We start from the raw sequence: 24357 nt of genomic DNA on the forward strand, positions 1-24357 counted from the left end.
CTGGGAACACTGAACTCCGGGCCTTTTGTGTAACTGACGTACAATAAATACCTGCTTAGCAAGTGCTGAGAGAAGAGGCAAAGGTGGCATGAACCAGGCACACCTACAGGATTGGACTGAAATGCAGCTCATGCCAGGTACCAGTCAGGTGACCTTGGGGGCATTTGTTAACTTCTGTAAGCTTCAGTTTCTCCATCTTTAAAATGGGAGAAGTGCTTCTTACTCCCAGTGTTGTGCAGGATAAAATGAGAGGATGTATGTGAACCATCTGCACGGGGCCTGGCATACAGCAGTCGTCCAATACATGGAGGCTGTCGCTCTTCTATCTTTGGCTATGGTGGTAGTGGCCATGGTGATTACTGTTGTTGCTATAGTTATTAAAATAATCATGATTTTGAAGAGACCAGGACTTTAGTTTGTCAAAATTGATGGCATATGAGTAGATGTCCAGGGGAAGGCAAGATTCTATAAAAATGTTTTACATTCTATTTATTCTTGGAATTTTGCTTTATACCTTAAGATGAAAGTATCAGAACTCAGGATGACGGGTTTTAAAAGTCAGTGAGAACATTAAAAGACAGTTGTGACACGTTATGCCTGACCTCTAACCCCTGACTAAACTTGGGAACATGAGTCCAATGTTTATCTGGATCTACTGATTAATTTTTGTCCCTGCGTTCAGAGATAAAGGCCCTGAATGCACAGCTTGGATGTGCTGCAAAGCCTCTGAAATCACTGTCATTAACACTGGGGTGTCTCACGTGACACAACAGATGCGTAAAACAAGTTCATTTTTCTTTTTCAGTCTATTCAGCCATTATCAAACACCAAAACGTTATCAAACATTAACCGCGCACCAGATATTTCCCAGATACTGTTTTAGGTTTTGGGAAAAATGTAACAGGGAACGAGATTCTCGTGGGGAGCGAGCCAGATCCTACTCTTCAATTGTCTGGCATAATTTCAGAAATGTTTTAAGTCACCAGAGTAGGAAAAGGCAGATGAGATGTTTTGGACGAATGTTCTCATTAATAGATGAGGAAACCAAGGTCTCCCAGACGGTGCGTGGAAGAGCCAGCGGAGCGCCCCACCCCCAGCCGCGTGCCCGTCCATCACACACATCTGCCCCAGTGGCAGCCATTCATCTGTCACCACCATGATGTTCACCAGATCCGTGTATCACCTATTAGCATTTTTCTTTAACTCATTTCCTTCTTTTAACTTAGATTAATGTGCATCACTACCATAAACTGAAAATATCCATAAAAATCAACACAATGTTATTAAATAGCTAGATACCGTTTCCTGCGGGAGGCTCAAGGGTTAGAAAACTATTTTATAACCACACTGAGAGTTTCTCTTTGACCTAAGCAGGGCGGGAAAAGAACTGCAAAGAGATGACTTTCTCAGTGTGAATGTGAGTGTTACCTGATGCTGTGTAGCCCTGAGTGTTCTGCCCCCTGAAGTCATCTCGCAAACATCAGTTGTTTGGGCCCTGTGCTTAGGGAAACTCCACGCTCTGCCCCTTAGTTGATGTTTAGTCATTAGTGATTCTGGGTTCACAAGGCTTCAGTTTTTCTGTGTCCAGCTTCCGCCTTGGGTACATAGAACATCCTATAAACAAACCCCAGCAGGGTAGGGCAGCTGCCTTTTCAAAGGCTGGGGCAAGTCCTTTGTAAAACGAAGAATGTTGCAGAGGTAGGAATAACGGTCAGCTCTTTATAAAAAACTCAGAAAACATGAGTGTCTTCACTCAGGGCCTGTCTGTATTTGATGTCATCAGGGAAAGTGTGCAGGATTCTTTGTAACAAGTCCAAGCCTTGCTAAATTGATGATGCTCTGTAAAAGCTCCTTATTAAAGACTTTATTCTGCCATTAAATGGAGGATGGAGCCAGATAAAACCTTCCCCCAAACTGACTGTGACATCCCTAGCAGGCATTGATGAAGCCATGAGGTTTCTTTTTGATGATCATGACTTCATGTTGGGGCTCCCATCTCCAGTGTCAGAGTCTGTGACATCTATGGCTTTGGGCATAAAATGTTCTAATTCCTAGTCTAAAAGAACAGCATGCAGTTAACTTTCTGCATCTCAGAAATCAGAATTCACGGCGACCCTCAGCAGTTTTTAAGGCCTTTATGTGATGTGGAAAAGTCCTCTTGAATCCGACAGTTCCCACCTTCAGCAACTCTTGTGACCCACACTATTCAAATAGATTCGTAAGATACCCTTCACTCTGATTAATTTGCTTACCCCTTGACAGTGGGGCCTTTGTAGCATTGTAAATTGTACCCAGCATTAAATAGGTGACTCCTGGGGAGTTTTGTAATTATCGAAAGAGAGAAAAGTCAGGTCTCTTAGAGCATCATTGGGAATGGTTGTCCCTAAAACAAATAGGATTGAACCCATTTTGTCGCTTTGATTTTCGTTAATTCATTTGCACCTTATTTGTGCACTGTGCTTATTCTAGGCACTAGAAAGAACGTGTATGATTATTCCTACCGTCTAGGAGCTCTGGTTCTGGGAGGAGAACGAGCCCAGTGATATAAGTGTGCTGGAAAAAGTGTTGACAGTGACTGAGAAACTGAGAGGACAGTTGAATCAGAAAGACAGTGCTTCTGCCCCTGAGAAGGCGGCAGTTTTCATTACCGTAGACTCAGTACTGTCCCCGGATAGAGTGTGTGTGAAACTGAAAGGAACCATCTAACCCACCTACAGATGTATCTGTTTCCCCCTCTAGACCGAGGGGCTTGTTTCACCAAACCTCTCACAAGAGACCAAACATTTAAATGGAGATGTCACATCTTCATGGAGAAATCAGGGGTGACAAATGTGGGTATTTAAAAGCAGAGAGGTTACAAAGATTGAGAAAAGGCCATTTGAAAAAAATTAGACCAAGTGGAGTTAGGAGCAAAGAGAGTGGGTCCAAGCCAGAAACTTGTTTTTTAATCATGACTACCAGCTGAGTGACCTTGGGCAAGTTACTTAACCTCTCTGTGCCTTAGTTGCCTCAGCCTATAAATATAGGGAATAAAACACTCGCCTTGCCTGTTTGATGGAGTTGGTGTGCTCTATCAAGGGTTAGCAAATTACAACCTGAAGGCTGTTTTTTACAATAAAGTTTTATTGGCACACAGTCACACCCATTCATTGCATGTTGTATGACTGCTGTCTCACTACAAGCTTGAAGAGTTGCGACAGAGACCTTATAACCCACAATGCTGAAATATTTATCATCTGCCCTTTACAGAAAAAGTTGGCTGACCCCCATGCTCAGTGGTCATACTGTGCCATCATGAAATCATTGTAAAATTGAAACACACATCAGTTGATGGAGGTGTATGGGACAAAGCCTTCCATTTCACAGGAAATATAAGGAAGACCATGATTTGCTAGATGTTTGCTTTTTCTTGAAGAAGGCTCTTTTTTATGTTAGTGAGATGCACACTTAACACAAGTGGCCGAGTCCTCAGATGGCAAAGGGCCACACCTGACTTACAGATCCTTGCAGAAGTTGTTTTCTCTATTGGGGAGGATGACGGGACTTGAAATATTTTTTATTCCATGAAAAAAAAAAAAACAAACCATGTTGTGAGTGAGTTCATGAGACAGGACTGGGTGGGGACCTCTAATTCAGTGGTGATTTCTAGAGTGCCTAGAAATGGGTCAGGCCCTAGTCTGAATGCTGGGGATACAGTCCCTCCCCTCCTGGAGCTCACATCCTAGCCTTCAGATGTGTCCACCAAGTCTATGGAAGGACATCAGAAAGTATACTGAAAACTCTGCTGTTCTAATGTGTTCCCTCCTAACGTTTTACTGTATATACTTATATGTGAAGTCTATGCCTGTACATGATACATAACCAAAGATTGTAAAGGGTAGACCATGAAAAGCAAGTCTCCCTCTATCCCTGACACCCATCTGATTCCCCACCTCACATGCAACCACTGTTGCTGGTTTCTTGTACACCTTCCAGTGATAGTCTGTATATAGATAAGCATCCATGTGTACATGTGTATTTTTTCCTTCCTCTCTTCCCTTCCTTCCTTCCTTCCTTCCAGGCCTTCTGTCCTCCTTAACTTTTCATTTTTAAAAATTGCAAACCTAGGGGCTTCCCTGGTGGCACGGGGGTTGAGAGTCCACCTGCCGATGGGGGGAACGTGGGTTTGTGCCCTGGTCCCGGAAGATCCCACATGCTGTGGAGTGAGCCGTGGCCGCTGAGCCTGTGCGTCCGGAGCCTGTGCTCCGCAACGGGAGAGGCCACAACAGTGAGAGGCCCGCGTACCGCAAAAAAAAAAAAAAAAAAAAAAATTGCAAACCTAGTAGGAAAGTTAGAGGTTACCAGTACATTTCACCACACTTACTTTATTTCTCCCTCCCCTACACACACATGCACGCATGCACACACACACACGGGCAAACGCAGATGCACACACGCATGCACACATGCATGTACACAATGCACACACAGATGCACGCACACACGCACATATACATTTTTTCTCTCCTCAACTTTTAAAAGTGAGGAGCATATATTACTATTCTTTATCCCTTAATACTTCAGCAGACGCTAGGAACAAGGACGTTCTCTTACATATAAACATAACCACAATTCCATCACCACACTCACTGATACAATAATATTATCTAATAACCAGTTCTTACTCACATTTCCCCAGTTGTCCCCAGTTTCCTTTATAGCTTTAAAAAAACTCCAGGGTCATCTTAAGGATTCCTCATTACATTTAGTTGTCCTGCCTATTTAGATCTTTTAAAGCACTTGTCTCCTGATCCTTGCTCTCATTCTGTGTCATTCACTTCTCTGTTCTGCTTTGCTTCTTCACCTTGTCTCCTGAGATGGACTTTCTTTTTTTTAAATTAAAAAAAAATTTTTATTTATTTTTGGCCTCATTGGGTCTTTGTTGCTGCACGCAGGCTTTCTTTAGCTGCGGCGAGCTGAGGCTACTCTTCGTTGCGGTGCGCGGACTTCTCATTGCGGTGGCTTCTCTTGTTGTGGAGCACGGGCTCTAGGCGCGCGGGCTTCAGTAGTTGTGGCTCACGGGCTTAGTTGCTCCAGTGCATGTGGGATCTTCCCGAACCAGGGATTGAACCCGTGTCCCCTGCATTGGCAGGCAGATTCTTAACCACTGTGCCATCAGGGAAGTCCCTGAGACGGAGTTTCAATACTGTCTCTCTCTTCAGCCCCTGCAGGTGTCAGCCAGCCCTAAAGAGCAGGATGGATCTTGACGTGGTTAACATGTTTGTGATCGCGGGCGGGACGCTGGCCATCCCGATCCTGGCGTTTGTAGCCTCATTTCTCCTGTGGCCTTCGGCACTGATAAGAATCTATTACTGGTAAGTTCATTTTATAGTTCAAGTTTTCAGGAGTATCATGACCATGCCACCTTCTCTGCTTGTCCTTTTTGGTTGTGGCTGTTCAACATTTATCATGAAATATTTCAAACTTACAGAAGAGTTGAAAGACATCCTTTCTTGAATGTTGGGAGTGTTCCTGAAGTAGTGGTAGCTTCTCCCCGGGTAAATTCTTCCAGGTTTCTGATGGTGTCTTTACTCAGGAGACCACCCTGTCTCCCAACGTCACTGATTCATGGTAATTCCTTTGGTTTTTCTTGGTCGTTGGATTCTGATCCAGTGGTGTCTTGACAGGTACAGTGAAATACACTGAAAAATGAGTTAGAAAGAGTAGGATCGTGGAGATGGCATGGATAGGACAGAATGGTTTTAGATTTTTTTAAAAGCAATCATTAGTCGCACCCACCCAGGGACGCCCAAAAAAAAAAAAAAAAAGTGTTCATTAGTAAAGTGACGGAAAAGAAGTTTCCAAAACTTCTGTCATTCTTGAGTCACCTTTATGCTTCTTGCTCTATCTGCATACCACCTCTACTTTTCTTTTGTATTTTCTTTAGAGTGACTTTTTAAGAAAACCTTCAATCAATTTAACAGTGACATATCACTACCTTAAGTGGAAAGCTTGCCATACATACCAAAAATATTAAATTACTATAAGAAAGTAAAAATAAGCACAATGCCATTAAACTCTGTTCATAAATTCTAGCCTAGATACCATTGCCTACCAAAGACTCTCTCCTTTCTCTGTGTTAAAAAGTCTGAGAGATGTGAAAGGTATAGAGCCTTTCTCCTTGATGGAATCAGAAGGTTAACAGTTGAAAAGAGAGAAGCTTTCTCATGATGTGCCTCAGGGACTTTTCATGCCACAGTCCATTTACCAAATAAAATCACCTCTCACACTCCCATGGATTCATCCCATGATGAAGGAAATACTGAAATAGACCTGGTTCCTCTGTGTGCCATAGGGAAGCACACTGAGATTTAATCACAACTTCTGGAACTTAGGACTGCGTTCTGTGCCCTGAGAAGAGAATGCAGGGAGGTTGTGCCTGTGCCCTTTATCTGCCCTCCGTTCTGGCTCCCTTTTGTTTCATTAGAGTGTGGAATTTTCCCCCTGCCAGCCAGGCTCTGATCCTTGAAAAGAAGCTAATTGAACAGAAGGGAGCTTTCATGTTTCACTCACTCTTGTGGGGAGGTGATGACCCCTTCATAGGGTCACCCAGGACCCACCTCCGCATTGATGAAGCTAAGACTCTGCCTACTTAAATGCCATAGCCCTTGAAGCACTGGCAGTAGGAGTGCTTTGGGGCCAAGGCTCCCATGTGGCCCCTGACGTGGAGAGGCCAGAGTGGTGTGCCCCTCTCCAGCCTTGAAGTGGAGCAGAGAATGCAGTTCAGCGATGTGACCCGTAACCATGTATACGGCTGCATGCAGAGGTGTGATTATTCCACCCACCACATGCGGAAACCAGCCTCTGCTGCAGAGTCCCCCAACACCCAATTCCTTGGGCCATCGCGGAGAAGGCTTTCAGAGTCAGCATGTTAGAATAATTTTGATGCTTGATCTTTCAAGAGAAAATTAACTTCATAGCAAATAATGGACTTTTTTGAGTTAAAATTCATATAATTTAAACTTCACCATTTTAAAGTGTACATTTAATTGGCCTTCACCGTACTGTGAATTACCACTATCTAATTGAGAACATTTCCATCTCCCCCAAAAGAACCCCCATACTTGTTAGCAGGTACTCCCAGTTTTCTCCTCTCTTCATCCCCTGGTAACTAGTAATCTACCTTCTGTCTCTTTGGATTTGCCTGTTGTGGACATTTCATATAAACGAGATCGTACGATTTGTGTTTTTTGGGGGTCTGGCTTGCGCTTTTCAAGGCTTACCCATGCTGCAGTGTATATCTGTACTTTGTTCATTGTGATGGCTGAATAATGGTCCATTGTATGGTTATACCACATTTTATTTATCCAAATGGACGTTTGTGTTGTTTCCACTTTTTGCTATTATGAATGATGACTCATAGCAAATAATTCACTTTTATGAACAAGTAATACCACCAAAACCCAGAGAGGCCCCACAGAGAACATTCAGTCCTTTATTATTTGACAGCGCAGATGCAGGTGACCTTAAAGCCTGCCCATGCCTGTCACTTCACTCAGAGCTGTAGCTGGAGGACGAACACAAATCTCTTTATTTTGTGAACTCAGCCACACAGGCCAAGAAGAAACCCAGTTGGCTGGGGAGGATGAAAATCCTAGAAATCCTTTCGGATTATGCCGGCTAGCGCTGTGGCAGAGGGGCTGTGATTATAGTAATAGAACCTGTAATGCCATTGCAGAGTCGCTGGAATTCCTGTGGGTGGCTTCCCCCACCCCACTGAAACGCACAGCCTGTTTGCTTCAAATCACCTCCCTGCAAGTGACACTTTCACAGTGGTTGTCATAGGATGAGCAGCTTTGCTGTGAGTCACTTAATGTCCCTTAACCACAGCTATTCCTCCAAAGGCCTTCATTTACTCAGCTGCCCGTAACGACCACCCACAGGTTCACCCTGCAGACCTGGCTTAGCCAAGTTAATTTTCAGGATTGCGATGTGAACAGGAACAGCAGGCAGTAGAGGTAGCTGGGCATCCCTGATACCCCAAGCCATGCTGCCGAGTGAGCATATGGGTATGAGGAAGGATCTCGGGGCGCTCTTGCCTGGACTTCCCTCTAGGTCTTCTGAGTTCCTCAGGGCACAGTGTCCCCGGTGGGTCACAGTCAGCCTTCAGAGAACTCTCTCTGGGTCTAAGTGTCCCTGCAGCATGGCTAGCATAGTTCCACAGAGATGGGGACTGTGATAGCTCCTTCAGGAGATGGCAAACACGTGGCTGTGAGAGTCCACAGACAGCCACACTGGAGATGCCGTGGCCACTGTGGGTGACATCAGGGGCTGCTCTGGCTTTCGTTTTCTAAACTGTCAAAACTGTTCACCGGGGCTTCCCTGGTAGCGCAGTGGTTGGGAGTCCGCCTTCCGATGCAGGGGACACGGGTTCGTGCCCCGGTCCGGGAAGATCCCACATGCTGCGAAGCGGCTGGGCCCGTGAGCCATGGTCGCTGAGCCTGTGCGTCCGGAGCCTGTGCCCCTCAACGGGAGAGGCCACACAGTGAGAGGCCCGCGTACCGCAAAAAAAAAAAGATAAGAAATCATACATATAAGAGAGAGAAGAGGATAATTGGAAAAGAAGAAATAAAACTGATGTTGTTTCTGATGGCATGATTGTGTACATAGGAAGTCCAGAAGAATCTATCGATAATTTGTTAAAATTAAAAATGTGAGGGGCTTCCCTGGTGGCGCAGTGGTTAAGAATCTGCCTGCCAATGCAGGGGACACGGGTTCGAGCCCTGGTCCGGGAAGATCCTACATGCTGCAGAGCAACTAAGCCCGTGCACCACAACTACTGAGCCTGCACTCTAGATCCCGCGAGCCACAACTACTGAATCCACACACCACAACTTCTGAAGCCCGTGTGCCTAGAGCCCATGCTCTGTAACAAGAGAAGCCACCGCAATGAGAAGCCCGTGCACCACAACGAAGAGTAGCCCCCGTTCACCACAACTAGAGAAAGCCCGTGCACAGCAACGAAGACCCAAAGCAGCCAAAAATAAATAAATAAATAAATAAATGTGAATTTGGCAAGATTGCTAAATACAAGATAAGTAAACAAAAATCAGTTGTATTCTTATATAATAGCAGCAAACAAATAGAAAATGAAAATATCTTGTATCAACAAATATAAAATACCTAAGAATAAATCTAAAGAACAACGTGCAAAGCCTTTACTCAGAAAACTACAAAGTATTAGTGAGAGGAATTTTGAGCGATCTAAATTAATGGAGGGGATAGACAATATTTGTGAGTTGCAAGACTTTCCAATAGAGAGATGTCAGATTTCCCTACAGTGACCTGTAGATTCAGTGTACACACGTTTTAAAATCCCAGCAGGTTTTTTTCTTATGGAATTTAATAAACTGATTCTTACATTTATAAGGAAAAGCAAAGAGCCAAATTAAGCAAGACAGGGCTTCCCTGGTGGCGCAGTGGTTGAGAAATCTGCCTGCTAATGCAGGGGACACAGGTTCAAGCCCTGGTCTGGGAAGATCCCACATGCTGCGGAGCAACTAGGCCCGTGAACCACAACTACTGAGCCTGCGCGTCAGGAGCCTGTGCCCTGCAACAAGAGAGGCCGCGACAGTGAAAGGCCCGCGCACCATGATGAAGATTGGCTCCCGCTTGCCGCAACTAGAGAAAGCCCTCGCACAGAAACGAAGACCCAACACAGCCAAAAATAAAAATAAATAAATAAAAAGTAAAAAAAAAAAAGTAAAAAAAAATTAAGCAAGACAGTCTTGAAGGAGAACAATATTAGGTGATGTACACTGCCAGCTATCAAGACTAATTATTAAGCAATTAGCAGTCAAGACGGTGAAATTGGCACAAAGGACAAATAAACCAACGGGACAGGAGAGTCCGGTAGCAGGTGTACATAGATACGGTCTCTTGAATTGTGACAGGTAGCACTGCTCTGCAGCAGGGAAAGGGGACTAGGTTAACTAGATATCCATCTGAAAAAAAGTCATACTTGACCCCTTTGGCAGGTAGAATTACTAAAACAGCCCCACCAAGAACTACCTCCATAATCCCCAGAACCTGTGAGTATGATGAAATATCACTCCCACGGTTACGTCGTATTATATACACTTGACCTAAAGATGGGGAGATAATGGCCAATAAACATGTGAAATGATGATCAATTTTGTTGGCCCTAAGGGATATTCAAATTAAAACCTCAGTGAGATACCATTTCACACCCATCGGAATGGCTAAAATGAAAAGGGCTGACTGGCAATTCCAAGTATTGGCAAGGATGTTGTATTAGTTCCCTAGGGCTGCTGTAACAAATTGCCACAAACTGGATGACTTTCAACAACAGAAATTTATTCTCTCACAGCCCTGGAGGCTAGAAATACTAAACCAAAGTGCTGGCAAGGTTGGTTCCTTCTGGACGCTCTGAGGGAGGATCTGTTCCATTTTCCCCTCCCTAGCTTCTACTGGTTGCCAGCAACCCTTGGCATTCCTTGACTTGTAGTTGTGTTACTCCAGTCTCTGCCTCTGTCTTCACATGGTGTTCTTCCTTCTGTGTGTTTCTGTGTCCTAATTTCCCTCTTATAAGGACACCAGTCGCATTGGATTTGAAGCCAACCCTAATCCACTATGACCTCAACTTAACTTGACTACATCTGCAAAGACCCTATTTCCAAATAAGGTCATATTCACGGTTTCCAGGTGGACATGAATTCTAGCGGGATACTATTAACCCACAGATTTGCAACAACTAGAATCGGGTGTATTGTTGACTGAAATGTAAACTGGTTCATCCACTTTGGAAAACTGTTTGACAAAATGACCCACTAATTTCACCCAATAGAAGTGTTGTGTATATGTATTGATCAAAAGATATATACAAAAATGTTCCATAGCAGCTCCATTTATAATACCTCCAAACTGGAAATACCCAATGTCCATTAATACTGTAATAGATAAATGAATTGAGGTATAGTCATACCATTATTCACACAATGGAGTACTATATAGCTATGAAAATGGAAAGAAGTAATGCTACATTTTACAACATGAATGATCCTTACAAACATAATATTGAGTGGAAGGAGTCAGATACAAATAAGAACTTATTGTATGATAAAATTCTAAAACATGCAGAACTCTCCTGTTTGAAAATGAGGTAGTGGTTACCTTTAGGAGGTATTAATGGGGAGAGGCATGAGGTGGATATCTGGGATGCTGGTCGTAGTCTAGACCTTGATCTGGGTGGCAGATAATGGGTTCATTCACTTTGTGCAGATTCATCAGGCTGTACACTTATAATATGTGTACTTTTCTGTATTATTTATACTTACATTGAAAGTTTCTCTAAAAAAATAACAATGAAGGTTGTAGAGAAATTGGATCCCTCATATACTGCTAGTGGAGAATGTGAAATGATGTAACCACTTTGGAATACAGTCTGGCAGTTCCTCAAAAGGTTTTTTTTTTTAAAGCTACTATATGACCCAGGAATTCTACTCCTACATGAACTGAGAACACCCAAGAGAACGGAAAACTTGTATATGTATGTTCATAGTGGCACTATTCCTAATAGCTCAGAAGCAGAAACAACCCAAATGTCCATCAACAGATGAATGGATAAACAAATATGGCATATCCATATGATGGAATATTATTTAGCCTTAAAAAGGAATAAAATACTGATATATTCTATAATGGATGAACTTGAAAACACGCTAAGTGAAATACGCCAGACACAAAAGGCCACATAGTGAATGAACCCATTCATGGGAAATGTCTAGAATAGGCAAATCCATAGAGACTTGAAGTAAACTAGTGATTGCCAGGAGCTGCAGAGGAGAATGGCGAGTGAGTGCTCATGGGTATGGATTTCTTTCTTTTTCTTTTTTAATTGTGGTTATTTGTAAGTATATAGTTCAGTTGGGTTTTTTTTTTGTTTTTTGTTTTTTTTGAGATTGAAGCAGTGCAAGCTTTATTCAATGGCCAGAGAATGGAGAAGTGGGAACTTAGTTTACAACTGTCAACTTAGTTTACAACTATTACCTTAATGGCGAGAAGGATTTGCTTTTCTGGGGATATAGTTGTTTTACAATGTTGTGTTAATTTCTACTGTATGCAGTGAAGTGAAGTAGAGTACCCTATGCTCTACAGCAGGTTCTCATTAGTTACCTATTTTATACATATTCGTGTATATATGTCAATCCCAATCTCCTAATTCATCCCACCCCACTCCCCTTTCCCCGCTTGGTGTCCATATGTTTGTTCTCTACATCTGTCTCTATTTCTGCAGTCAGGTTTCTTTTTGATAAAAATGTTCCAGGATTAGTGGTGATGGTTGCACAACTTTGTGAATATACTAAAAACACCTCAGTTGTACCATTTAAAAGGGTGAATTTTATGGTATGTAAATTATATCTCAATAAAAAGAAATGTATATTCAACATCCTTGTCCTTAGGGAAATGCAAATGAAAACCACAGCAATATACTACACACACATTAGGATGGCTATTATTTAAGAAATGGAAAATAGCAAGTGTTGCTGAGGATGTAGAGAAACTGGAACCCTTGTGCTTTGCTGGTAGAAATGTAAAGTGGTATAACTACTGTGGAAAAGTTTAGTGGTTCCTTAAAAAGGTAAACACAGAATTACTATGTGATCCAACAATTGTACTTCTATACCCCAAAGAATTGAAAGCAAGGACTCAAACAGATACTTATATACCAATGTACATAGCAGCATTACGCACAATTGCCAAAAAAATGGAAACAATCCAAATATCCATCAATAGATGAATGACAAACAAAATGTGGTATATACATACAATGGGATATTATTCAACCTTAAAAAGGAATACAATTCTGATGTAGGGTACAACATGGATGAACCTTGAAAACATTATGCTAAGTGAAATAAGCCAGACACCAAAGAACAAATGATTCCACTTACATGGCTATAATATTTGTCACAAAATTTTCCACAATTTTCCCTGGAATTTTGGCAAATGATATATTTGAAGGACAGAATCTTTTTTATATAATAATAAAACTACCATTTATTGAATATTTCCCGTGTGTTGGGCATTGAACCAGACTTTGTAATGGATTATCTCTTTTAATCTTAACCATATATATCCTTAGTAGAATGCAACATTTTCCCATATTATAGATGAGGAAATTGAGTTTCACGATCATATAGCCAGTAAATGAATGAGCTGGGATATGAATGAGTGAACAAATTCATGTTACCATATCATATTTGATATCATGAAATATGTATGTTTTGTCATAAGAAGAGCTGTTAAGCTAGCCAGTTTTATTGTATCTTTATTGTTTTCAATAGGCAATATATTCATTGAAAAAGTACTAAAAAAAGCATGGTAAGTCTGCCTCCCACCGCTGTTCCCTCTCCACCTACTTCTCACAGTATTTCCCACCTCTGCTCCAGATACTCATTTTAATAGTACCTTGTATATGCTCCCATGCATTTTGTATGCAGGTATGAGTAAATATGAATATATATCCTCATCTCCCTCTCCCTTTATTTTACACAAAGGGTTAAAGTTGGTCCATTTAGGCTATTTGCTATTGTTAAGACTTGGCTACCTCTTTGGTGCAAAGTATACCACAAAGTGAATCTCTGATTGAATTAATTATCTTTCATCTTGGAGAGATTCTTCATGCAGAGAGTTCAGTTTGTTTAGATGGTAATTTCATATTGAAATCAGTTTCAGGCCAAACTCCAGCACTGCCAAGTCTTACGTAACCAACAGAAGCTGAGCTTTCAACCAGCTGCCGTATGTTGTAAGGAATAAAACCAGAGGACTGATGAGATAATTCTTATGAAACAAGTTCTCACTGTCAGAGTCTCTAGGAAAAATATATCTGGAGTGGAAGGCAGGGGAGGGCATATGACCTTTATCAAGCTTATCCACCATAGTGGAAATTATGTCTGTACAAAACCAAATGTTTGTTACCATAAATTCTGCATCACAATTAAAATCCAAACAGTTTTTTTTTTTTTAAGCAGTCAACTCAATCAAAATCCAATACTTGAGAATGAATAGCTTCTTTGAAACCACACTAACACTTAAATATGGTTAAGACTCTGATGGCCAGTCCTTGTGTCTGAGTGATTCCCTGGGCCCAGCAAAGGGACCACGTTTCCAGAGCCCTGAAGACAAGGGATAACACCCCAAAATATGGTCTGATTTTCCACTCCACGTTCATTGGCCAGGCAGCTGCTAAGAACAAAGGCTCATCTCCCAATACCTGGCCAACAAATGCAGCATATCCTCATAAATTGATTGCTTCTCTGAGGTGCCCTCAAGTGTATTTGTGGAGAAGCTTCAAGAACAAGTCAAGGAGCAGCTGTCCTTCTATGAGACTGAAGAGATTCCATGAAAGAATCTGGATGTCATGAAGGAGGCAATGGTTCAGGCAGAGGAAGCCGCCGCTGAGATTACTAGGAAGCTGGAGAAACAGGAGAAGAAACGCTTAAAGAAGGAAAAGAACAGCTGGCTGCAGTTCTCCTTGCATCTTCAGAAAACAGCATCAGTGCTCAGGGGGAGTGCAAGGAGACAAGTGCAAGACCCAAAAAGAAGAAAGTGAAAGCCCCAGGAGGCTTCTCAGGAGAATGGCACGGAAGATTCGTTGGCCTCTTTCTCCAAACCCAAGAAAAAGAAATCTTTTTCCAAGGAGGAGTTAGTTAGTAGTGATCCTGAAGAGACAGCCGGCAGTGGAAATCTTCCCAAGAGGAAGAAATCTTTCCCCAAAGAGGAACCAGTTAGTGACGCTGAAGAGTCAGGAAACAAGAGTGCCCCAAAGAAAAAGAGGAAATTCTCCAAAGAGGAGCTATAAGCTGTGGACCGGAGGAGGCTGCTGAGCAAGAGCAGCAGTTCCAAGGAATGAAAAAGTTCCAAAAGCTCCCCCAGGAAGATTAGAATGGACCTTTCCCTGGTGGGGCGTAACCTGCAGGGATACTTCCCAACCCATCTCCTGTATCCCAATAAAAACAAATTCACAAGAATAGATAAATAAATAAGGTTAAGACTCAAATGCAGAAATTTGGTTGGTTGAAAGGCTAATTAAACTTCCAGCTTGCTCAAATAGAATTACAAATAGGCCAAGTAGTGTTTTTCACAGCAGTCACTGGAATCACCCACACTGGACAGCTGTGAGGTATGTTGAGTCCTGAGACAATAAGGAATCCAGGCATCCATCAGACAGCCTCCTGTTGTCCTTTCTTGCCATCCAGAGATTTGTGGATGTGGAATGACACCACCGCCAGCAAGTGCAGCCTTGATGAGTCCAATTCTTCATCTCCATGAGTAGCGAGTTGTAGGTGACAAGAGGGAACACACTTTACCTTTAAGTCTTCTGATGCATTTCCTTCCAATTAAAGTACCTCTGCAGTGAGGTCCTCTAGGACGCCAGGGCGACTGCCCTGCACCCAGAGTCACTCACGCCTGCACGTCCGCAGCTGCTCGTCCCAGATTTCAGGTGTCAATGAACATGGCCCACCAGGAACTGCAAGCTGGCTGTCTTTGAGGGGAAACCACCTTTGTCTTGGCATTTCTGGAGTCCTTCCCAGCCTTACCACCAGCTGTTTCCAATTCTGTGAAGCTCAAAGAAGCAAGGCAGAGAAAGGGCTCAAGTTAGACACCCAGTGAGGTCCCATTGTCTGCTCCTTCTTTGCACTGCGATTCAAAACTGCTAGAAATTCATGTTAACAAAAGGTTATTATGTGTCATGCTTCTTAAGAAAACACCCCCTTTTCCCTTTCTAATAGACTGCTTAGTAACATATATACATGTTACTTACAGAATATTCATGTAAGGTGCTTTCTGGAGTGGTTTGGCTTCGTCCTCCTTGAGGGTGAAGCTCTGGGGGCTCCAGAGACATGCGTGGAGGACGAGGGCTGGGAAAAGCGTTGGTCTTACTTCAAAGTGACACTATACAGAGTCCCCCTCCCGAAGCTGCTTCTCTGGAGCTCAACGACTTTGACTTGCCTGTATTTTCTGTCCCCAGGTACTGGCGGAGGGCACTGGGCATGCAGGTGCGCTATGTGCGCCACGAAGACTATCAGTTCTGTTACTCCTTCCGCGGCAGGCCTGGGAACAAGCCTTCCATCCTCATGCTCCATGGATTCTCTGCCCATAAGGACATGTGGCTCAACGTGGTCAAGGTGCAGTCCTAGAGCCTTCTCTCTTCGGAGGGTGTCACTCAGTCAAGAAGAGGTTTCCACTTGGACACGGTGTCATCAACAGGGGTAGAAAGCCAGGGGAACCCAGAACTGTGGCTTAAATCATCCTAAAATTAATGCAGTATATTATTCAGATCCTTTTATCAGACAAAATTTACTGAACTGAATGTTATTTGTAAAATCTGTGCCTTAAAAATCATTTCACCGTATGAGTATTTCTTAGGGAAGATTTCTGACACCTTCATCTCAGGCCTGTCATGACTATCAAGATCCAGCTTTTAAAAACTCACTTGTTTTTTTATACTCCAAGATTCTCCTCTTCCTTCCCCTCCTCCTCCCTTTTCTGTTTCTCCTTCTCCCCTCCCCATCTCCTTCCGTCTTCCTTCTATTTCTGCTTTTTCTTTTCCTTAGCCCTTTAGAGAAACAGTCTTGATCTGGCAGCTTTCTGGGATAGTTTTCCAAATCACTCCCCTTCTGTCCTGGTTTACTTGGGTGTGGCAACTTGCTTTACTGGTAAGAGTGAACAGCTGGTGAAGATGGGGGCTGGGAGAGGTCTTGGGAGGGAAGCACCCCAGGCTCCCACCTCAAGCAGGACCGTACCCGAATGACCCCAAGTATGCTTCACACCAGGAGGAAAAGGCTCATACATCATCTACTTCCTTATGTTCTTTTTTTTTTTTGGCAGTACGCGGGCCTCTCACTGCTGTGGCCTCTCCCGTTGCGGAGCACAGGCTCCGGACGCGCAGGCTCAGCGACCATGGCTCATGGGCCCAGCCGCTCCGCGGCATGTGGGATCCTCCCGGACCGGGGCATGAACCCGTGTCCCCTGCATCGGCAGGCGGACTCCCAACCACTGCGCCACCAGGGAAGCCCCTTCCTTATGTTCTTATTTCCAAATTTCACTATGAGGACAGTCATCCTCATGCCTTAATGAACCTCTCACTTGCTGTCTCCATCTTTCATATAACTGGATATTTATTGATAGCTGATGTTTCTCAGATTCCTGGTTAAATGTGGCACATATTTAAATGGAAGAAGGTGTTTAGGATAAAAATACCCTAGGAATTAGACCTAATGCAGGAAAAAAAAAAAGTTGAAACCAGAATTAGGACGATCAGACATGGTTCTTAGGAAAAGCATTGCTCCTGTGGGCTCTGGAGCTGGACAGGACTCTGGGAGAGCAGAACTATCCCTTATAGTCCCAAGTCAGTGGCTGCATGACTAGAGTTAAGTGTGGAAGGGGTGAGGGAAAGGAGAAGGATGTAGTACCTGCCAAGTGGTGTCAAGAAAGAGCAAAGGACGCAGGCCTGCTACCCTGACCTTTGTCCCCCCTTTCCAGTCATTCCCCCGAGTCCCCTTCCATTTCTGTATTAGATTTTGGGGGTTTCTGCTCCCTATAAGGCTACTGGCAATGTTTATTCACATCAGCTGTTACTAGGGTAAGATACCGGGTGGTCCAGGTTCATAACCTCCCAGGGAGTGGCTGTCCAGGTCACTTGGTAAGTGGGGGTGGCCTCCCCAGAAAAATGGGCAGACATATTCTACACTGCACATACTGACACTCTGTGCCTGTGTATCCTCAGTTCCTTCCAAAGAACCTACACTTGGTCTGCGTGGACATGCCAGGACATGAGGGCACCACCCGCTCCTCCCTGGATGATCTGTCCATAGATGGGCAAGTCAAGAGGATACACCAGGTAAGCAGGAGGCTCCACCAAAAATTGCCCAGGTGGGTCTTGCCCACTATTGCATGCCCAAGTCTAAAGAGCAGGCAAGGGAGTTCCATTCTGACTCAACCATTCTCTAATGCATCCTGTCTGCAAGTAATTGCAAACAAAATGGCAGCAGCCCAGTGGTGTCCTTGGTCAGCTGTGGAGGACCAGGGCTTATTGCAGACTGTTCTCCTCTAAGCCTATTGCAGTTGTTTCTAAGGAAATGCCATCTGGGCGTTTTCTCAGCTCTTCAGAAAGGGAGTTTAGAATTCCTCAAGACCATTTATTTTTTTAGAGTCTATTTTTCTGCTTACCAGCTACATGATGACAATAACAGCATGTCTGCCTACTTGTAGAGGATGGGGAGGGTGCTCTTTGCATTTTGTTCTAGTTTAGTATCTATCTTCAGCCGCCTCTGACTGGGCTTGCAAGGTCTTGGGGCTCATGAACTATTTCAAAATGTAGTGGTTCATAAGCTTCAAATTGACATATTTTCCCCAGCTGAGGATATTTATTTAGTGCCTGCCCCTCTCCCCCCATTGAACTGTATTCTGTTGAGGTCAGGAACATTGTTTCTTTGACTCTTTGCTGTACCCTCAGCAGCTGGCCATAGTTCCTTGTACATAATAGACATCCAATAAATATTTTTTAGGTGAATGGGCAGGTGGGTGGATAGTTGGTTGAATGGGTGGATAGATGGAAAGTTGGATGGATGGTTGGATGAATGGTTGGATGGTTGAATAGACGGATGGGTGGATCGTTACCTGAATGGATGGTTGGATGGATGGGAAGGCCTGTAAATTAGGGCAGCAGTCAGCAGACTGTGGCCCGTGGGCTCTGTTTGGCCTGCCACCGAGTTTTGTAAGGTAAGTTTTACTGGGACTGAGCCACACTCACTCGTTAACATGTTGTCTTTAGCTGCTTTTGTGCTAGGACAGGAGAGTTGAATAGTTGCAACAGAGGTCATGTGGCGCACAAAAATTTTCCCTAGAAAATATTTACTCTCGGAACCTTTATTTTAAAAGTTTGCTGACTGATGAATTAGGAGAATCCTTGTTGATTTTATACTTACAAATGACCCTTCAGTAACCTGTGTCAGGTAAAGAGAAGTACATGCATGTAACGGGGCTCATCTGGATAATAGATCCAGTAGATTCCAGATTCCCTTTCATCAACAGTCCTTTTCACTTGTCCCCATAGGAAGTACAGAGGTTTTCTACTCTGTAATCACCATTGTCATTGTCCACAGCTGTATAACCAAGCCTCTTTCTCATTTCCCTTCCTAGTTTGTAGAATGCCTCAAGCTGAACAAAAAACCCTTCCACCTGATAGGCACCTCCATGGGCGGCCACGTGGCTGGGGTGTATGCTGCTCACTACCCATCAGATGTCTGCAGCCTGTCTCTTGTGTGCCCTGCTGGTGAGTTACGAGGCTGAAATAACCCTATGAGTGACTTGAGCACAGCGGGGTCTGAATCTCTGAAGACATAAATGGCAATGTCTGCTCTGAGTGTTTTTTTTTTTGTGGTACGCGGGCCCCTCACTGTTGTGGCCTCTCCCGCTGCGGAGCACAGGTTCTGGACGCACAGGCCCAGTGGGCCATGGCTCACGGGCCCAGGCGCTCCGCGGCATGTGGGATCCTCCCGGACCAGGGCACGAACCCGTGTCCCCTGCATCGGCAGGCGGACTCTCAACCACTGCGCCACCAGGGAAGCCCTGACTGTGTTTTTAGAATCATCTTTTCGACGATATTTTAGAGATACTAATCAGATTGCTTCAGTGATAGATACAATAGCTGTATAACCATAATCATAACCATATTTCTTTTTATTTTAACATCTTTATTAGAGTATAATTGCTTTACAATGGTGTGTCAGTTTCTGCTTTATAACAAAGTGAGTCAGTTATACATATACATATGTGCCCATATCTCTTCCCTCTTGCATCTCCCTCCCTCCCACCCTCCCTATCCCACCCCTCTAGGTGGTCACAAAGCACCGAGCTGATCTCCCTATGCTATGCGGCTGCTTCCCACTAGCTATCTATTTTACATTTGAAAAATATGGAATGCTTCACGAATTTGCATGTCGTCCTTGAGCAGGGGCCGTGCTAATCTTCTCTGTATTGTTCCAGTTTTAGTATATGTGCTGCTGAAGTCAGTGCTTGAGTTTTAAAATACAGAGCCAGCCTTGTTCCACAGTTTGTGGTGGTTAATTTAAATGTGTATAGTACTTTACAACATTTAAATACTTTGAAATATAATGATAATATTAACATCCAACATTTATTGAATTCTTATGAGCTAAGAATTTATGTGGATTTAATTCTTGCCTTAACCTTATGAGGTGAAGGTACTATTATCGTGCCTTTTCCTTTTTTTGCTGAAAACTCAGAGATCTTGATTCATTATAAGATTTTTTAAAATTAATTAATTTATTTTTGGCTGTGTTGGGTCTTCGTTGCTGCACGCGGGCTTTCTCCAGTTGTGGTGAGCGGGGGCTACTCTTCCTTGCGGTGTGTGGGCTTTTCATTGCTGTGTCTTCTCTTGTTGTGGAGCACAGGCTCTAGGCACGGGGGCTTAGTAGTTGTGGCTCCCAGGCTCTAGAGCGCAGGCTCAGTAGTTGTGGCGCACAGGCTTAGTTGCTCCACGGCATGTGGGATCTTCCCAGACCAGGGCTCGAACCCGTGTCCCCTGCATTGGCAGGTGGATTCTTAACCACTGCGCCACCAGGGAAGTTCTACAAGATTTTTTTTGTTTTAATCAACAAACTTTAGTTTCTCTGTTCTTGCAGGTATTCATGTCAACTTGAGCTGTAACGTGTCCCCTGAAATTATGATCTGAAGTTGGATTTTTATTTTTATTTTTAAAATATGGTACTTCATGAATTTGCATGTCATCCTTGCATAGGGGCTATGCTAATCTTCTCTGTATTGTTCCAATTTTAGTATATATGCCCCTGAAGCGAGCACTAAAGTTAGATTTTAAATTTTTTTAATATATATAAGCCTTCAAACTTGGATTTACAGTGTGTTAGTGAGAAAAATCTTAATTTTTCTCCTTCTTCCTTCACTTGCTCCCCTCCCCACCCCTGGTACTTTATTGGAGTGTGGTTTACACATAATAAATTGTTCAGATTTTTAGTGTATATCTCAGTGACTTTTTACATATGTAATTCTTATCCAGATCGATTTAGTATGCCCATTTTATAGGTGGGAACATAGAAGTAATTACGTTAGTGCTGGAGCCAGGATAGGGACTGACCCTAGGCTGTCTCACTCCAGAGCCCAAGCTGTGGTTTTGGGGGGAAGTCCTTTCACATTCACTACCTCTTTTATATGTAACTCATACTCATTACCTCCTTTACCCGGTAGAATCCAGCCATGAATTGAACTTGTACACCTTCCACTGAAACATAACTGAATTTACCTTTGAAATCTTTTACTTACTCTGAAAGTTCAGTTTTCAGGTCTGTTAAGCTCATTGAAATCAAAGGCAAGCTCCCAAAGGGTTTTCTCTTCTCCTTTTCCCAAGCACTGTGTCTGAAATCATTTAGTCTTATAAAGTTTGAGAATTGGAGGAATAGCCCCTCTGGAAGGTTATTTAGATTTTAAATCACTTACGGAAGGTTAGATCTTAAATCACTTATGGAAGGTCTTTTTTGAGTTTATGTTCATTTGCTCAGAGAAAGAGTTTTACCCCCGAGTTTCCATTAGAAGTTTAGAATTACATTTGTTTATATACGAAGATGAAAAGATACGCTTTTTTTACTTTGAAATAATTTTACATTACAGAAATGTTGCAAAGATAGTACAGAGAGGCCCACATGCCCTTGACCCAGTTCTCCCCTTTAACAGCTCATGAACCTCAGTAAATTTGTCACAACTAGGAAACCAACACTGGTTCATTACTGTTAACTAAACTCCAGGCCCTATTTGGATTTCATTAGTTTTTCCACAAATGTCCTTTTCCGTTCCAGGATCCAATTCAGGCTATACCACATGACATTTAGTTTAGGATTATTTTTAAAGCAGAAGGAAATAGATCATGTAATCTGCCCATGGCATCATGAGAGCCACACGATACCCATGTTAGATTTAGAGGAGTTGCTGAATATAGGAGTTTTATAAAGTGTGGATTTCTGTGGCACAGTATGGATGCCACTGCCTCTCTTGCAAAGCTCTAGCTCTTCAGCTAAGTTAAACACCTGGAAATTTGCTCAGTGTTGGAAATGAAATTAGCTTTACCCTCCTGTATACGTCAGCTCATGTGAAGTCTTGGTGTCGTGCTTCAGGTGATAGAAAATAATGGTCAATCTCAAAGCTGTTCCAGCTCAGGATCGCCTCATGCTCCCCTGGAGGAGGAGGGACTATGTGGGGGACAGCTCACAAGGGCACTCATTCTCGCTGTGTTTATGGATTGACCCCAAATAAGAGATTATTAAGCGGGTCCAGGCGGACGGAAGGAGTAGTCAGTCGCTCTAGTCCAGTCATGCATTTCACCAGGTCTCCTCTCAACCATACGGATGTGAAAGGGGCTCAGGCAAGCTGTCTTCTAGACTGGTGCTCCTTAAACTCTATCCTACGTATGAATCCCCTGGCAACTTTAGTGAGATTCTGATTTAAGAGGCTTAGGGGAAAGGCTGAGATGCTGCATTTCTTATGGGCTCCCAGTACTGCTGGTCCATGGACCACAGTTTGAGTAACGAGCCCCTAAAGTATTCTGAAGAATTTTTTTCTATGTTTCTCAGAGTGTGGTTCTGACTTTGAGCAAGGATGTCAGTACCAATGAAAAAGAAATCTACTGGTGAAAAACACCAGGAATATATTAGTTCTGGGCTGATACTGGAAGTTCTCTATATAAAATGGGGTTTGGTAAGAAGGTAGATATATTGCCAAGCTGTTTGGTTTGAATCCCACAGGTCTGCAGTACTCAACTGATAATCAATTTGTACAACGGCTCAAAGAACTGCAGGAGTCGGCCGCCGTAGAGAAGATTCCCTTGATCCCATCCACTCCAGAAGAGATGAGTGAAATGCTCCAGCTCTGCTCCTATGTCCGCTTCAGGGTGCCCCAGCAGGTAACGTGGTCTCAGAAGCAGTGTGCCTGCCCTCTGTCCAGGGCTCAGGTGGCCAGCACCTGCTTTCTCCTTGCGTTCCTGCCTTGTACTCATCTGTTCATTCATTCAACAAGTATCTGTATCATGCCCGTGATGTATCCGGCACTGTGCTTGAGCACCGTGGGGAGTAAATAAGTCAGAGGAGGTCCCTGGGCAGATGCAGGCCAGTGGGGGAGGCAGACAATTAACAAGAAGACAAATAATTACAGATTGTAATAAGTATTATAGAGGAAATGAAGATGGTGCAGTGATTGAAAACAGGGGAGGCCGGAGAAGCTTTGATAAGCCTCTGTGAGACAGCAGCATGGGCAGCGATGGATAAAACACAGTCAATTCAAGATGCTGGAAGGAGGCCAGGGTGACTGGAGCCCAGAGGGTGAGGGAAAGAATGGGTTGAGAAAAGGTTGGAAAGGGATTCTGGAGCTGAATCAGAGATTCTTATTTTTTAAAAAATCTCAGGACCCCTTTACACTCTTAAGAATTATTGAGAACCCCAATGAGCATTTGTTTATAGAGGTTATAACTATTGATATTTACCATATTAGAAATTAAAACTCAGAAGAACTTAAAACACAAGGATACACAGCACTTATTTCATTAGCCTTCAGAATGATGACATTATCCCTCATTATGTAGGCTCTGAACATCAGTATGCTTTAGAGAGAATGAAAGTGAAAAAGACAAGTGACATTTAGTGTTATTATGAAAATAGTTTGACGTCTTGGACTCCCAAGAACCTCTTTGAGAACCACTGGGCTAGATGATGTAGGACCTTATAGGTTATGGGAAGGAGACTGGAGTTTTTCTAAGTACAATAAGAGAAACACTGAAGATTGTAGGTGAGCACAGACAGAAGCAGAGAAACCCATTAGGGTGCTGTTGTGGCTTGGAGATGAGGGTGGTGTAGACTGGGGTGGTAGCAGTGGAGATAAGACCGGAGAAGCTTTGGAAGGAAGAAGACAGGACTTACTGGCAAATTGGAATGAAATATGAGGGAAGGTGAGGAGTCCTGGGTGACTTTCTGGTACTTCAGTTGGATAAAGGTAGTGTTTTCTGAGTAAGAGAAGGAGACGGATGGTGGGCTTGAGTGATAAGCTAAGAGCTCCATTTTGGATGTTTGAAGTTCAAGTTCCCTGTGAGACCATCAAGTGCAGGTGTCAAGTAGACAGTTGGCTCTACAGGTGGAGCTGAGGAAAGTCTGGCCTGGAGTTGTACAGTTAAGGCCATCAGCCAATGATGATATTAAAGGTCTTGGGTGTAAATGAGGTTGTGTAGGGAAAGTGTGGGGAAAACCAAGAGAGGAAAGTGTGGGGAAAACCAAG

The 24357-nt window shown here is 43.4% G+C and overlaps 1 protein-coding gene, 2 non-coding genes and 1 pseudogene across 9 annotated transcripts in view; 2 read left to right on the forward strand and 2 right to left on the reverse strand.

The window, feature by feature from the left end:
* The window catches only part of ABHD6 (abhydrolase domain containing 6), a 111019-nt gene that overhangs the window by 78262 nt on the left and 8400 nt on the right, over positions 1 to 24357 (forward strand). For 6 of the 7 annotated variants that reach the window (XM_029241781.1, XM_029241782.1, XM_029241783.1 and 3 more), the window contains 5 exons: positions 5202 to 5354; positions 16034 to 16190; positions 17792 to 17905; positions 19207 to 19339; positions 22839 to 22996. In XM_029241781.1, coding sequence (XP_029097614.1) covers positions 5236 to 5354; positions 16034 to 16190; positions 17792 to 17905; positions 19207 to 19339; positions 22839 to 22996 — 681 coding nt within the window. In that variant the 5' untranslated portion in view covers positions 5202 to 5235. Of the gene's footprint in view, positions 1 to 1321; positions 5355 to 16033; positions 16191 to 17791; positions 17906 to 19206; positions 19340 to 22838; positions 22997 to 24357 lie in introns of those variants that run through there. The other variant, XM_029241778.1, reaches the window with a different exon arrangement.
* Positions 13817 to 15765, forward strand: LOC114906874 (annotated as a pseudogene).
* LOC114908226 lies at positions 19976 to 20082 on the reverse strand. Its single transcript, XR_003796916.1, has one exon. It is a non-coding gene; the product is annotated as a U6 spliceosomal RNA (small nuclear RNA).
* On the reverse strand, positions 20785 to 20889 carry LOC114908233. The gene has a single exon (XR_003796922.1). It is a non-coding gene; the product is annotated as a U6 spliceosomal RNA (small nuclear RNA).

The sequence above is a fragment of the Monodon monoceros genome, unplaced genomic scaffold (genome assembly GCF_005190385.1).
Source record: "Monodon monoceros isolate NGI ecotype Baffin Bay Population unplaced genomic scaffold, NGI_Narwhal_1 Super_Scaffold_3, whole genome shotgun sequence".
In the NCBI taxonomy this organism is placed as follows: domain Eukaryota; kingdom Metazoa; phylum Chordata; class Mammalia; order Artiodactyla; family Monodontidae; genus Monodon; species Monodon monoceros.